The sequence below is a fragment of the Heteronotia binoei genome, chromosome 20, assembly GCF_032191835.1.
Source record: "Heteronotia binoei isolate CCM8104 ecotype False Entrance Well chromosome 20, APGP_CSIRO_Hbin_v1, whole genome shotgun sequence".
Lineage (NCBI taxonomy): Eukaryota > Metazoa > Chordata > Lepidosauria > Squamata > Gekkonidae > Heteronotia > Heteronotia binoei.
In genome coordinates this window covers 23,361,855-23,377,883 of record NC_083242.1, presented here as the reverse complement: position 1 = coordinate 23,377,883, position 16,029 = coordinate 23,361,855, and the positions used below count along the sequence as shown (strand labels likewise).

Below are 16,029 nucleotides of genomic sequence, written 5' to 3'. Positions count from 1 at the left end.
CCACGACCGCCGCTGCCATCAGCATGGCTCACCAGAGCGGTACCACCGGTCACATCGAGACATTCAACCCTGCGAATCCCGAGGCCTGGGAGTCCTACTCGGAACGGGTTGAGTGCTACCTGAGGGCCAACCGAATCACAGAGGACAGCATGAAGAGGGACGTTCTCCTGAACGTCTGCGGGGCGGCCACATTCGAGATCGCCAAAGGTCTCTCGGCCCCCCCCTGACTCACGGAGAAGTCATACGAGGAGGTCATCAGACTCCTCACCGGCCACTTCTTACCGCAACCCTCCAGGGTGGCCCGCCGTTTCCTCTTTCACCGGTGGGACCAGGCAGCAGGAGAATCGGTGGCCGACTACTTGGCAGCCCTACGTCAGATCGCAGGCAACTGCAGTTTTCCCCATCTGGAAGAGACCCTGGCGGATCGGTTCACGTGGGGCCTACGCGACGAGAGGCTCCAACAGAAGCTCTTTGCGAAGGAAGAGCTCACACTCCAGGGCGCCTTCAGCGAGGCTGTGGCGTTCGAGAGAACATCGAGGACCTTCCCCAAGGCGAGGACCAACGCGGTCCACCAAGAGGAGTTGGACCCCGACCGCCTGGAAGAGGGAGAAGCGTTCCAGCTGCGACGGCCAGCAGGGGCAACCAATCGTGCCCCACCGCGACCCCGAACGACGGAGAGACCGCCCACAACGAAGTGCGCCAGCTGTGGCGACCCCCACGACCGGAGGGACTGCCAGTGCAGGACCTGGGACTGCCGGAGCTGCAAAAAGACCAGCCACATTGCGCGGGCTTGCCGAGCCAAGCCCAACTGCAGGAGGCCGACCACTCACCATGAGTCAGCGGAGTTCCACTCCACAGCCTCCACCAGTTTACAGGTACTGAACTTGCCCCTCGCCACCCCCGATAAGGTCAAAATGGCAGTCCTCATTGAAGGAGCCCCATGCCTCATGGAGGTGGACTTGGGTTCCTCCATCTCCATAATAGCGGAGGAAACCCTGAAGAACCTGTGCCCCCGCTACCGGCTCCAACTGCGGCCGGCGGACTTTATACTGCGGGACTTTCAGAAGAACCCGGTCCAAATCGTGGGGTGGGCCCGGGTGCAAGTAGAGAGGGGGTCCTTCAAGGGCCCGCTAGACCTCCTGGTGGTCAAGCGCCCACTCACCACCCTGCTGGGACTGGTGTGGTTCGGCCCCTTGGGGATCCGTTTGGAGGGGGTGGGGCAAATCCTGACACCCAGAGGATTCGGGGAGGTCTGCCGCGAGTTCCCCGACATGTTTGACGGGTCCCTGGGGAGCTACAAAGGGCCGGCCATCTCCCTACCGCTCGACCCGACGGTCCAGCCGATCCGGCTTAAGGCTAGGAGGGTCCCTTTCGCCTTGAAGCCCAAGATCGAGGCAGAATTGGACCGCCTCACAGCCCAAGGGGTTCTCGAACTGGTAGACTATGCCCCTTGGGAAACCTCCATAGTGACCCCGGTCAAGGCCAACGGGGAGGTGCGGATATGTGCAGACTACAAGTGCACAATCAATAAGGCCCTACAGGACAACCCATACCCCATCCCGGTGGTCAGTCACGTCCTGGCAGCATTGGCCGGGTCCAAGATATTCGGGAAGCTGGATCTGACACAAGCCTACCAACAGCTCCCCGTAGACGCCAGAACGGCGGAAGCCCAGACTATAGTGACCCACAGGGGGCCTTTAGGGTGCGGAGGCTACAGTTTGGCATCAGTGTGGCTCCGGGGATTTTCCAGAGCATAATGGACTCTCTCCTTAAAGGGATCCCCGGAGTCCAACCCTTTTTCGACGACGTTTTAATCGCCGCCCCGGACCCCGAGGAGTTCGGCAACCGCCTGAGGTGCTCCGCCGGTTCCAAGAGGCGGGGCTGAAGGTCAAGAGGGAGAAATGCTTGCTAGGAGTACCGCGGGTGGAGTTCCTGGGGTTCGCCGTGGACGCAGCGGGGATCCACCCGACGGAGGACAAGACTCGGGCCATCGTGCAGGCCCCGGCCCCCACGTGCAAGGCGGAGCTACAAAGCTTCTTAGGACTGCTGAACTTCTACCATTCGTTCCTGCCCCACAAGGCGGCCATAGCGGAACCACTCCACCGGCTGCTGGACAAACAAGCCGTGTGGGTGTGGGGCAAGCGGCAAGCCGCCGCGTTCCAGGCGGTAAAAGACATCTTAGTCTCTAATGCGTTGCTCCACCACTTTGATGAGAGGCTCCCTGTAATCCTGGCTTGCGATGCGTTGCCCTATGGGGTGGGCGCAGTCCTGGGGCACCAACTCCCGGATGGGAGGGAGGTACCAGTGGCGTATTATTCCCACTAACCCCGGCCGAGCGCAATTACGCTCAAATTGACAAGGAGGCTCTGGCTATCGTAGCGGGGGTCCACAAGTTCAATGATTATTTGTATGGGAGGAGGTTCACAATAGCCACTGACCACAAGCCACTCTTGGGTCTGCTAGCCCCAGACCGCCAAACCCCACAAATCCTGTCACAGAGGGTGTTGAGGTGGAATCAATTCCTCAACTCGTACATGTATACACTGGTCCACCGGCCGGGCAAGGCTATGGGCCACGCGGATGCACTCAGCCGTTTGCCGCTACCCGCCACGGGTCCAGCCCCAGCCCCCTCACACCATGTCATGCTAGTAGAAGCGCCACCGGGAGGAACAAAACACTGGCGAGGGTCCTGGACTGGGTGGTGAGGGGATGGCCCGATGGGAAGATGGGGGAAGAGTTTAAGCCATATAACATAAGGAGGGAGGAACTAGCAGCCCACAAAGGGTGCCTCTTGTGGGGGAGGCGGGTGGTGGTCCCCCCCCCGCTACAAAAGCGAGTTCTCGAGTCACTCCACAAAACCCACCCCGGTATAGTAAGGATGAAAGCCTTAGCGCGGAGCTATGTCTGGTGGCCGGGGATGGACGGGGAGATAGACAACTGGGTCCGGAGGTGCAGCGTGTGCCAGGAGTCGCGTCCCGAACTGCCCAGCGCCCCCGCCACACAATGGGAAACCAACCGGAAGCCATGGTCAAGGCTCCACATAGATTTCGCAGGGCCCTTCCAGGGGCAGATCTTCTTGATTATAGTGGACGCCTATACCAAATGGCTGGAGGTCATTCCAGTGGCGTCCACTTCTTCTGCCGCCGCAATCCGAGCGCTGCGCAGGGCTCTCAGCACTCACGGCATCCCAGACACACTAGTCTCGGATAACGGGGCAGCGTTCACCTCTGGGGAATTCCAGGCATTTCTACAGAGATACCTCATCAAACACATACGGTCCGCCCCATTCCACCCAGCCACCAACGGCCAGGCGGAGCGCATGGTGTGCACCACGAAGGAAGCCCTGGGGTGGATCGTGCAGGGCGACTGGGACCACCGGCTAGCCGCCTTCCTGTTTATTTATTTATTTATTTATTCCGGGATTTATATCCCGCCCTTCCCACGAGTGGCTCAGGGCGGCTTACAACAAACAACAGGATCATCCCCAACCCGGTCACAGGGGTCAGCCCGGTGGAGCTCCACATGGGACGCAAGCTCACAACGAGATTAGATAGGATGCATGCACCCCGACAGAGCCTCAGACATCCGCGCGTCTCCTGAGATCAGGGACGCGACCAGGGGATTCTTTGCAGGGGATCCTCTGTTCGCCCGCAACTACGGGAAGGGCCTGGAATGGCTGGCGGGCCGAGTGCTGCGGGTACTCGGGTCCCGCCACTATGAGGTGTCCACCGAGGGGGACCAGATCCTGAAGCGGCACATCGACCAAATGCGCCGCCGCACCTTACCAGAGGTACCCTCCGAAGCGGAAGAAGCAAGGTCAGGGGAGGAGTCAAGGAGGGGTCCCCCAGAGGCGGTCGCGCCAGAACCGGCCCTGCCAACCCAAGAGGCCCCAAGGCCGGCAGATCCCGAGCGACCAGCAGAAGCTGAACGAGGGCCTGCAGCCGCGCCTCCCGCCGCTGCGTCTCCCGCAGCCGCGCCTCCCCCCGGAGAGACGCCGGCCGCGGGTGCCGCACCAACACCACAAGCCGCCCCCAGGTGGTCGACCCGGGAGCGCCGGGCGCCCGCCTACCTACAGGATTATGTACATCAACTAGGGGGGGAGGAGTATAGTGTATTGCGTTAGCACACGATGGCAACCATTTTGTTAGCACGCAAGAGCGTTAGTCCAAGCCAGCGTGGCCAGCGGAGGCGACTGGTGTAGCCCCAGGCGACTCCACACAGCGCGCTAAGCACCCGCCAATCACCATCAGTGGCGGGAAGTTTAACTAGCCAGGATTGGACTAGCCAGTCTGGGAGGCTGTTCCGGGCAATGTTTATAAGCGGGGCCCGGCCCGCGTGTTCTCTCTCTCGTGTGTGATGTACCTCCAATAAAGTATGTTGCCCGACCAACGTCTCCAGATCTGGTACATTACAGGGGCTGCTCTAGGACAAAAGGAACTTTCTCCCCCCTCCCCCCCGGACACATGTCATGTTCCTGGAGGCACAATGCAGCACCCACCCAGGAGCTTAGAAAGCCCTCTGCAGGACATGCCCTCCTAAATCAATGGGAAATCCCTTACAAATTCCATATGACATAAGAGTTTTACGGCCATCAAAAAGTCAGACCCCGTGGCGCAGAGCGGTAAAGCTGCAGTACTGCAGTCCAAGCTCTCTGCTCACAACCTGAGTTCAATCCCGGCAGATGCTGGGTTCAGGTAGCCGGCTCAAGGTTGACTCAGCCTTCCATCCTTCCAAGGTCAATAAAAGTTAGTTTGCTGGGGGGGGGGGGGAGTGTAGATGACTGGGGAAGGTAATGGAAACTTCCCCGTTAAAAGTCTGCCTTGAAAACGTGATGCGACGTCACCCCAGAGTCGGAAACGACTGGTGCTTGCACAGGGGACTACCTTGACCTTTAAAAGTCAGACAGGTTTACTTTGGCCTGAACTTTCAAGACGTATTTGGCCAAGCGGGGTCTGGATCACAAAATGTTTCCACAGCAATACATCCGTTTGCATGTGAAATCTGTGAGGGAATGCAAGGTCCACACCTTGTCAGTTTTGGAAGAGCACCTATAACCACATGGCGTTGCTGCTGTCCCTAATATTCCAGGTATTGATCTGCATAGGTGCAGACAAGTCCCAGTGCCCTCATGGGGGTGGCACAGGGCATGAGACGGTTGGCTCTTCTTTCCTGCCAGCTCCTCACCTCCAATTTTGCAGCTTCTTCTCCTCTTGCCTTGAACCTTTAGGCCTTTTCCTTGAGGGCCCAAAGAGGCAGGAGCCAATCAAGAATGTTCTGCAGTTGTTTAAAAGCTTCCTTAGCAGCTTCAGACATGACCCTTTCCATGAAGCACCGCTGGGCGAGAGGATGTTAAATAGTTTCTTCCCATGTTTCTTCTATAGGCACCAAGTTGGAATTAGGGGGAAATATAGACCAAATGCTAGGACCATACTTATTGTCCATGCGAAGGGAATTGCAGCTTTTGAATGGGCAGTTAAAACCACAGAGGGGGCATGGAATGAAATGGTTAACCCCTGCTCACCCTGAGATACTTCTTAAAAGTAGCGGTCTGGGCCCACTAAGGAACTTAAAACCACACGCAAATGCGTGATCCTAAACATGGATCTTTCATGTCAGGTCTTCATCTCTCATTTGAGGTGTTTGGCCTATGTCTGGGCTGCTCTACTTCAGACTGCACAACTTCAGGAAGGGCTAAGATAGGCTATATATCTTAAACCCCTACATGTAGAATTAGAACCCTTTCCCCCACTACATGCTAGCTTTCTGTGTACAGGGATGTTATGTCCGAGCTGAAGTTCCCTAGAGACTCTGTGAGCTTCAACCCCCCCTCCCCCAGGACTGAAGCAGCTGCTGTCTGGCCAGCCAGGCTGCCCTGGACTCCCTATAAGGGGCTAGAGGGCCAGGTTGAGTGCATCTATGGGTTGGGAGTGGGATGGAGTTTCACTGTGGCTGATTCCGCACTAACCTTGCTCCGCACCAGGTTTTCGTTTCTCTCTGGAGCAAGCTAGTGATTTCACTAGCTTTCTAAGCTGTTCCACGCCACCATTTTGCGCAGGGAAAACCCATGATTTGCTGCGCCACAGTGTAAACCTGTTTTTTTCAGGCAGCAAGTCGTGGGTTTTCCCCACGCAAAATGGCAGGGCGGGTCAGCTGGTGCGAAATCGCTAGCTTGCTCCAGAGAGAAACGGATGCCTGGCGTGGAGCAAGGTTAGTGCGGAATCAGCCTGTATTTAACCAGGCCAAGGTCTGGGGTTTGCCTGCTGTGTATATAGTTGCTTGAAATTGCTAGTAAAGATGCTGATCACTACTCTGGGAGTCCTTGTTCTTTCCACCAAACCCAGTATTTAACAAGGGATTTCCCCCCTCCCTGCTTGCCGTTTGAACTTATACCAATTAGGCACAGGTCTGCCATCTTGGTAAGAAAACTAGACCAGTTTGGTGTAGTGGTTAAGTGTGCGGACTCTTATCTGGGAGAACCGGGTTTGATTCCCCACTCCTCCACTTGCAGCTGCTGGAATGGCCTTGGGTCAGCCACAGCTACTGCAAGAGTTGTCCTTGAAAGGGCAGCTGCTGTGAGAGCCCTCTCAGCCACACCCACCTCACAGGGTGTCTGTTGTGGGGGAGGAAGGGAAAGGAGATTGTAGGCCGCTCTGAGACTCTGTCCTTGAAAGGGCAGCTCCTGTGAGAGCCCTCTACAGCCCCACCCACCTCACAGGGTGTCTGTTGTAGGGGAGGAAGGGAAAGGAGATTGTAGGCCGCTCTGAGACTCTGTCCTTGAGAGGGCAGCTGCTGTGAGAGTCCTCTCAGCCCCACCCACCTCACAGGGTGACTGTTGTGGGAGAGGAAGGTAAAGGAGATTGTAGGCCGTTCTGAGACTCTGTCCTTGAGACGGCAGCTGCTGTGAGAGCCCTCTCCAGCCCCACCCACCTCACAGGGTGTCTGTCGCGGGGGAGGAAGGAAAAGGAGATTGTGAGCCACTCTGAGACTCTTCGGAGTGGAGGGCGGGATATATATCCAATATCTTCTTCTTTACCAAATGGTATACAGATGACAACAAAGGATGGTGTGGAGGTACTGGAGAACTTGCCTGAAAGAGATCATTTAAGTTTCCTTGATGGAGGTTTTTTTTTTACGTGATGAAGAATGCCGAGTGATCAGTTCCTGCCATGGGGATTGAGATGGCCTTTTAACACCCGCCATGTCTTCTTCTTTGCTCAATTTAGGTGACCAGGCAGGAGCATAGCATGGAGGCTTTGCCTGAAGATGGCGCCTACATTAAGGGGCTTTTCCTGGAAGGGGCCCGGTGGGATCGGGAAACCATGAAGATCGGCGAGTCTTACCCCAAAATCCTTTATGATTCTCTGCCCATCATTTGGCTGAAACCTGGAGAGAGCGCAGCCTTCTTGCACTCAGGGATATACACATGCCCCGTCTACAAAACCAGTGCCCGGAGAGGCACCTTATCCACCACGGGGCACTCCACCAATTACGTCCTCTCCATTGAGATTCCTTCTGACCTTCCCCAGAAGCACTGGATCAATCGGGGAGTAGCAGCACTTTGTCAGCTGGATGACTGATTCTATTTAGGCTGCCCTGTGCTGGCACATCGCCATTAAAAGAGATATCTTTTTGCTTTTTGAAACCAGCACTCTTTCTCCCTTCCCCCCCACAGTAGCCTCTTTAGACTTGTTATCAAACCATTTGTTTCCCTTTTAGTTTTTCAAGCATCTTGCCCTCAGTTAGGTCCCTCCTGCCAAGTTCTGATTAATGGCCGCACTCCCAAGTGATCTCCTCGCTCTCAGCCAAAGGGATTGCCACTGGATCCCTTCATACTGGATTCCTTGCTCTGTTATTTTGTTTGACTGCTCTTCTGGCTTCCTGCCCTTTCTGCTGTCTCATTCCCTTTCTTTACAGCCCCTTCAGGACTCCCCTCAGCATCTGTCTGCTCTCAGGTAACTTCTTCCTTGCTCTCTGCCTGCTGCCCTCACCCCCAAAGTGCCCAGTCCACCCTGCTTTCAGAGGGAATGGGGTTGCTGTTTAGGGAGGGGGCTCCCTCACTCGAAAATCCATGCAGAGAGTTTCAAAGGGCACTTGGCCTGGTCTGCAGTAGAACAGTTAGATCTGAGCCCAAGAGCACTCAAGAGACAAACAAGATTTCTATAATATAGTGGGTTCTATGCAGGGCAGAGTCTCAGAGTGAGTGATAACAAGCTCTTTTAATAGGAGTGACATAGTAGAAGGTCACATTACAAGACTGGAGTTGGGGCCCATGGGCCGAACTTATATACATCTCTGCGTTCCCACGCAAGCACGTTATTGGGTCATTCAAACTGGTGGGGGCTTGTGATTGGTCCTCGGCTGCAGGGATTTGAATCCTGCAGCCCTTTGTCCCCAAGTTCCCAAGCTCAGTCCATATGGCTCCAGTGAGCCAGGCAGAAACATCCGAAGTTGAGTCCACATACATAACATCCCTCCCCCTTAGTTCGTAAGCCCCTAGTGAACATAGTCTTTAAGGTACGCGGGCTTGTGGCGCTTTCGCGTTGACCGCCTGAGCACTGGAGTTGGCGGCAATGCAGTTTTTGCTTCAGGCGTCACTGGCAGAGGTCCTGGTGCTGAAGGGAAATCCTCCGGCTGGACTGGGTCCTCCGAGGTCTCTGGTGCTGATGGTGGTCCCGTCTGTTCTGCTGGTTCTGGCACGGGTGTCACTGCTGGCTCTTCTGCTTCCTCTGGCTCATGGGTTGTTTCGCCTAGAGCAGGCGCCAGGGTGGTTGCGTTCTCGTCCTCGTCTTTCCCCTGGGCGCCTCTCATGCGCGTAATTGGTCAATGTGTCGCCTTATTGTGAATCCCCCCTCTGAGATGACTTCGTACATGATGGCCCCTAGTACTTGAGATACTCGTGCTGGTATCTATGCTGCCCCCCCCCCCCCGGAAGTTTTTGGCAAACACTAAGTCCCCTGTGTCGAACCCCCGGGGTGCCCAGACTGCCTCTGGCACCTCTTGCAGGGCGGGCACGTGGTCCGGGTGCATGCACTCCAGGAGGGTTGTCAGCCACCGGCCCGTGAGAAGCTCTGCTGGGCTGCAGCCAGTGACCGTACTGGGGGTGGAGTGTTGCACCAGGAGGCACTCAGCGAGGCACGTTTCCCACTCCCCATGTATGATGCGACGGAGCGTTTCCTTCATAGCTCGCACCATTCTTTACGCTTGGCCATTTGTGGCTGGGTGAAAGGAGGCCGACCTTATGTGTTTTATTAAGTTCCAGCCACAGAAATCCTGAAACTCAGCCAAGGTGAATACCGTCTCATTATCAGATACCAACATATCTGGGAGGCCCTGTGTGGCGAAAACCCTGCAGAGCGCCCCTAATGCCAACCGAGAAGGTGGAGGCTATTGGCACTACCTCTAGCCATTTGGAGTAGGAGTCCACAATGAGGAAGAATATATGCCCTTGGAAGGGCCCCGCGAAGTCGAAGTGTAGGCGAGACCAGGGGTTGCGAGTGGACTCCCACTGTTGGGCTGGGGCGCCGGACAGGTCTCCTGTTATGGCTGACATCAGGCCACCCAGGATTCAATGGCATCATCAATTCCTGGCCACCATACATAGCTGTGGGCCAGCGCCTTCATGCGTACAATCCCCGGATGGGTTTCGTGCAGCGCTGCCACAGTACCGGGGGCACCACCACCCTACTTCCCCATAACAGGCACCCTTTATGCACAGACAGTTCATCCCGGCGGGACGCAAACACCGAGAATTCCGAGCCCTCCGGTCCTTCTGACCACCCCCTCCACACCCAGTCCAGAACTCGGGAGAGGGTTTTGTCCTTGGAAGAGCAGCGGCAATGTCCTTTGCATGCACTGGGCGGTCCATTGACATGATCTGGAACGCTGGGGCCATGGAGGGCAGTGGCAGGCAGCTCAGAGCATCAGTGTGACCCATCACTTTCCCTGGGCATACTGATAACCCGCCAGGAAGATGGACCACCTCAACACCCGTGGTGAAAGCATTTGGGGCATTTGTCGGTCGGGGGCGGACAGGCCCAGCAGGGGCTTGTGGTCTGTCAAGATAGTAAATGGCTGACCGTAGAGGTAATTGTGGATTTTTTTTTACCCCTGCCATGATAGCCAGGCCCTCTGTCTATCTGAGCATACTTTCACTCTGGTTTCTGTAAGGTCCTGGAATAATATGCTACCAGAACCTCGCGACCATCCAGCGGTCTGTGGGCCAACACGGCGCAGACCCCGTGAGGCGAGGTGTCACACACGAGTATGACAGGTAGCCACTTGTCGAAGTGCGCCAGCAAGCTGTTTGAAGTTAAAATGTCTTTTACTGCCTGGAAAGCAGCGGCTTGCCAACGACCCCAAACCCATGGTGCCCTTTTGTCCAGAAGTCTGTGTAAGGGCTCTGCTACCATCACCTTGTGGGGAAGGAAGGCATGGTAGAAATTCAGAATTCCCAAGAATGACTGTAGTTCTGTCTTGTTGGTGGGAGCCAGTATGTCACGATGGTTTGAGCTTCTGCCGTCCACAGGGAGCTGTTGGTACACCTGCACCAAATCTAATTTCCCAAAATTTTTTGCTCCCGCTAAGGATGCTAACACGTGGCTCACCACCAGGACGGGGTATGCATGGCCTTGCAACGCCTTATTCATCATACATTTGTAGTCTGCGCAGATGCGTACGCTGCCATTGGGTTTGATCGGGGTTACTATGGGAGTTTCCCACTTTGCATTAGTGACTGGTTCCAGAACCCCTTGAGCCACGAGGCGGTCGAGCTCCTCTTCGATCTTGGGCCTAAGAGCTAGTGGCACACGCCTGACCATTAGCTGTATAGGCTGCACATTGGGGTCCAGTTGTAATATTATTGTGGCCCCGGTGTATGTCCCCAGTCCCATCGAAAACAGCAGGGAACTCTTCGCACACCTTTTGAAAATCTCTTTGAATAGGGGTGTAATGGATTCCCATCACTTGGATGCCCAGGGCCTGGAACCAGGACTGACCTAGAAGGCGGCACAGATCGCCCTCCACCATGATGAGGGGGAGCTTGCCCTTGAACTTTCCGTACCTAATGTGGACCAGACCCACTCCCAAGACTGCAACTTCCTGCTTCTGAAAGTCCCAGACTATGAATGAGGTTGGTTGTAGCTGGGCTTCCCCCCCGGGGCACATCTCCCTGAATGTGAGAGCTGAAATGACCGTCTGGCCCACCCCAGAGTCTACCTCCATTTTGCAGGGCTTGCCTTCCCTGAACACAGCCACGTAATATTTATCTGGGGAGGGAGGGGGCAACTGGCATACCTGGGTCCCCGAAGTGGTGAGTACCTGGATGTCTTCTACTAGTGCGACCTTGTGGTGGCAGCTGTTCTGTTGGCGAGGAAGTTCTCCTTGGTGCAGCGCCACTGACTGGCACGCCTGAGCTATGTGCCTGGCCTTTCCGCATGTATGGCAGGTCGTGCTCCTGAACTTGCTTGTGTGGCTCCCCACAGCTGGCGCAGGTCTTGGGGGTGGTCGATTCTGTGGCTTTTGTTGGCCCGCCTGGTGCAGCTTGAGGGCGTCATCCCTGTCTGAGTCGTCCGATTCTGCGATTCGCAGCTGGTGAGCGCTGGTTCCCAGGCAATGGGCCTTCTCCTTGTGCACATCCTCAGCGGTGGTGGCTATTTGTAGGGCCTTCTCCAAGGTCGGCTTTGATTCCATTGTGATTTTCCAATGTGCCTTCACGTCCCTGCGGCCATGAATGAACTTCATAAGCAGGGTCTCTTCCAATTGTGTACCATACTCTGCCTTCCTACCCAGGTCTCGCAGACGAGCTAGGAAGGTCACTACGGTCTTGTTCGGCTCCTGGAAGCTGTCGAGGAACTGTAGCTTCCAGGTGAGGAGAGTAGGCTTCGGGATGAAATGGCTGGTCAGCACCTCGATGATCTTGTCGAAGGAAGACGCCTCAAGTGTCTCTGGCATGACCAGGCCCTCCACTAGCTGTAGCGTGGCAATGCTGCAGTTGCTCAGCAGGATGGCCTTCTTGATTTCGGGTTTATCATCCTTGATCTGCTGTGCCACGAGGTGGTACTTGAGTCTTTTGACCTAGGCTTCCCAGGCCTCGGGCTGTGTGCCATGTTGAACTCTGGAATGGAGTTTTGTGATCCGGATGCCGCGGCCATAATCGGGCTAGGCAGCGGTGCCTGTTGCGTGGTGGTGCTGGAGCTCGATGCGCTTGGCAGTGCCGGGGTGCCCTGGACCTCGCTCATCCGGATCCCACCTTCATCACCACTATAATATAGTGGGTTCTATCCATGGCAGAGTCTCAGAGTAAGTGATAACAAGCCCTTTCATAGGAGTGACATAGTATAAAGTCACATTACAAGACTGGTGTTGGGGCCCATGGGCCAAACTTATATACATCTCTGGGTTCCCGCACAAGCACGTTATTGGGTCATTCAAACCGGTGGGGGCTTGTGATTGGTCCTGGGCTGCAGGGATTTGAATCCTGCAGCCCTTTGTTCCCAAGTGTCATGAGCCCTGATGAGGAGGAGCTGGAAGGGTTAACAGACCTGGAAGAGTTGCCAGCCAGTTCCTCAGCTGAACAAACAGCAGCTGGCCCATCAATCACTCTCCAGGCACCAGTGTCAGCTGTTGACGATCAATCTCCTCCGAGCTCTCCTCCTCCCATCTCAAGAGTTCGAAGCAGGCTCCAGAAAGAACTTTCAGAGCGAAGACATGAGGCACCAAGTCCCCAAGCTCAGTCTGTATGGCTCCAATGAGCCAGGTGGAAACATCCGAAGTCTTTCCTTGAGTCTACATACATAACATCCAAGCATAAACTTTTGAAATTCAAACTCCCTTCATCAGACATGTCTGACAAAAGGAGCTTTGACTCTTGGCAGCTGACACCCTGGAAATCTTGTTGGTCTCTCAGGTGCTCCCAGGTGCTCGAGTTGAAAAACCCAGCTGCAAACTTGTAATGGTGTAGCAGCATCAAGACATCATACACTTAGTGACACCAGCAGCTTGCTACTTACCATTCAGCGCACCTGTTCATGTTGGGATGGAAAGCGAGCCAAGAAGGCTTTGCAGAAGTCTGGATCCAATGGCAGGACGCTGGGTTGGGACCAATGATCCCTCTAAGCTGTGGAGCTTATGAAGAAAATTCTGCTTTGTGAGCTACTGGCATTAAAGTAATGAGCTACTGTGTGTATGAGTTTGCTCTGGGGCCATTTTTCCTGTGCAAAGACAGAAATGTGTGAGCTGGAGACTAAAAAACTATGAGCTAATTTGCACTAACTCAGCTTCGTGGGAACACTGGTTGGGACCCCCTACAGAGTTGTTTTTTGTACAGAGTTTTCCAAGGACCTTCTGCTAGGGAACATGGCCAGAAGCATAAGAACATAAGAGAAGCCATGTTGGATCAGGCCAATGGCCCATCCAGTCCAACACTGTGTCACATAAGAACATAAGAGAAGCCATGTTGGATCAGGCCAATGGCCTATCCAGATCAACACTCTGTCTCACAGTGGCAAAAAAAAACCCAGGTGCCATCAAGAGGTCCATTAGTGGAGCTGGGACACTAGAAGCCCTGCCAGTTGGGATAGTGGTTAAGTGCATGGACTCTTATCTGGGAGAACCGGGTTTGATCCCCCACTCCTCCACTTGCAGCTGCTGGAATGGCCTTGGGTCAGCCATAGCTCTCGTAGGAGTTGTCCTTGAAAGAACAGCTGCTGTAAGAGCTCTTGCAGCTCCATCTACCTCAGGGTAGATCCAAGCGGGCAGCCGTGTTGGTCTGAAGCAGTTGAACAAAGCAGGAGTCAAGTTTCACCTTTAAGACCAACCAAGTTTTATTTGTTTCTGCAAATCTAGGTAAATCACAAAAGGACAAGTCCTTTTGTGATTTACCTAGATTTGCAGAAACACCAACTGGCAGGAAACTTTATTACCTTTTCTGGCTATCCAGACCAAATGGCCAAGCCACACTGTTTTACCATGTGATCACAGTCAGTTTGCCCTCTTAATCAACAAACTGCATGTATTTCAGCCCACTATACCTGATCCCCTCATCTGTTGAACAGGATGGGCCATTGGCCTGATCCAACATGGCTTCTCTTATGTGACACAGAATGTTGGACTGGATGGGCCATTGGCCTGATCCAGCATGGCTTCTCTTCTAGTGTTGGACTGGATGGGCCATTGGCCTGATCCAACATGGCTTCTCTTATGTTCTTATGTAACACAGAGTGTTGGACTGGATGGGCCATTGGCCTGATCCAACATGGCTTCTCTTATGTTCTTATGTGACACAGAGTGTTGGGCTGGAGGGGCCATTGGCCTGATCCAACATGGCTTATCTTATGTTCTTATGTGACACAGAGTGTTGGACTGGATGGGCCATTGGCCTGATCGAACATGGCTTCTCTTATGTTCTTATGTGACACAGAGTGTTGGACTGGATGGGCCATTGGCCTGATCGAACATGGCTTCTCTTATGTTCTTATGTGACACAGAGTGTTGGACTGGATGGGCCATTGACCTGATCCAAAATGGCTTCTCTTATGTTCTTATGTGACACAGAGTGTTGAACAGGATGGGCCATTGGCCTGATCCAACATGGCTTCTCTTGTGTGACACAGAATGTTGGACTGGATGGGCCATTGGCCTGCTCCAACATGGCTTCTCTTATGTTCTTATGTGACACAGAGTGTTGGACTGGATGGGCCATTGGCCTGATCCAACATGGCTTCTCTTCCGTTTTTATGTGACACAGAGTGCTGGACTGGATGGGCCATTGGCCTGATCCAACATGGTTTCTCTTATGTTCTTATGTGACACAGAGTGTTGAACAGGATGGGCCATTGGCCTGATCCAACATGGCTTCTCTTGTGTGACACAGAGTGTTGGACTGGATGTGCCATTGGCCTGCTCCAACATGGCTTCTCTTATGTTCTTATGTGACACAGAGTGTTGGACTGGATGGGCCATTGGCCTGATCCAACATGGCTTCTCTTCCGTTTTTATGTGACACAGAGTGCTGGACTGGATGGGCCATTGGCCTGATCCAACATGGCTTCTCTTATATTCTTATGTGACACAGAGTGTTGGACTGGATGGGCCATTGGCCTGATCAAACATGGCTTCTCTTCCGTTTTTATGTGACACAGAGTGCTGGACTGGATGGGCCATTGGCCTGATCCAACATGGCTTCTCTTATGTTCTTATGTGACACAGAGTGTTGGACTGGACGGGCCATTGGCCTGATCCAACATGGCTTCTCTTATGTTCTTATGTGACACAGAGTGCTGGACTGGATGGGCCATTGGCCTGATCCAACATGGTTTCTCTTATGTTTGCAACTCATGGGGTCTCATGCTCATCTGGTCCCAGGTGTGGAAGGGCTGAAGACCACTGGCCTAGATGAGGAATTCCTGGGGTTGAGGGTCTCATCAGAGAAGAAGCCAGCAGTTGGGGAGGATGAAGGCACAGCTTGATTGGAAAACAATACGTAGAACTAGTGGAGTCAAATGGCATTTCTTTCTGACAGAGAGAAAGAAATGGGGGTGGGAGTGGTGAATGGGATTATTAAGATCTTTCTTTCTCTCCTGGCTCAGAAGTCCAGTTGATCGTATCTACAACTTGGCCATCTTGGACTAAGGATCTGAATAGGAAAGCTGCTGATTCTAGCTCCACAGCCCTTTCCCAAGGTGCATTCAGATATACCAAAAAACAGCATTCACCAGGCTGTTGGAGGGTGTACCGGTTGTTCTACCAGGGCTGAGTTAAAGGAAAACCAGTTCAGCAGGTTCAAAGCAGAAACCTGCCAGCACTGTTTGGCTGTTGACTTTGACAACTTTAAATCCAATCTGCAGCTTTAAAAAATGTGGACTTCATAGGAACTATTTGCACATATAGATAAGCAGCACTTAAGACATTTTATAAAAAGCAGCACAGGAGCACAGGAGAAGAGACTTGAAGTGGAGGCATGTACAGCTGAAAAGGAAGGGGGGAACAGTGCTTGCCCTGCCAGAAGGGGGGAAACACACACAAACACACCAC

General features: G+C 54.0%; 1 protein-coding gene across 1 annotated transcript in view; it reads left to right on the top strand.

The window, feature by feature from the left end:
* DNAH3 (dynein axonemal heavy chain 3) overlaps positions 1 to 7,642 on the top strand; it is a 169,926-nt gene extending 162,284 nt beyond the window's left edge. The window contains exon 61 of the mRNA XM_060261037.1: positions 7,224 to 7,642. Within this exon, the coding sequence (XP_060117020.1) occupies positions 7,224 to 7,577 (354 nt within the window). The 3' untranslated portion in view covers positions 7,578 to 7,642. The remainder of the gene's footprint in view (positions 1 to 7,223) is intronic.
* The last annotated feature ends 8,387 nt before the right edge of the window (positions 7,643 to 16,029 follow it).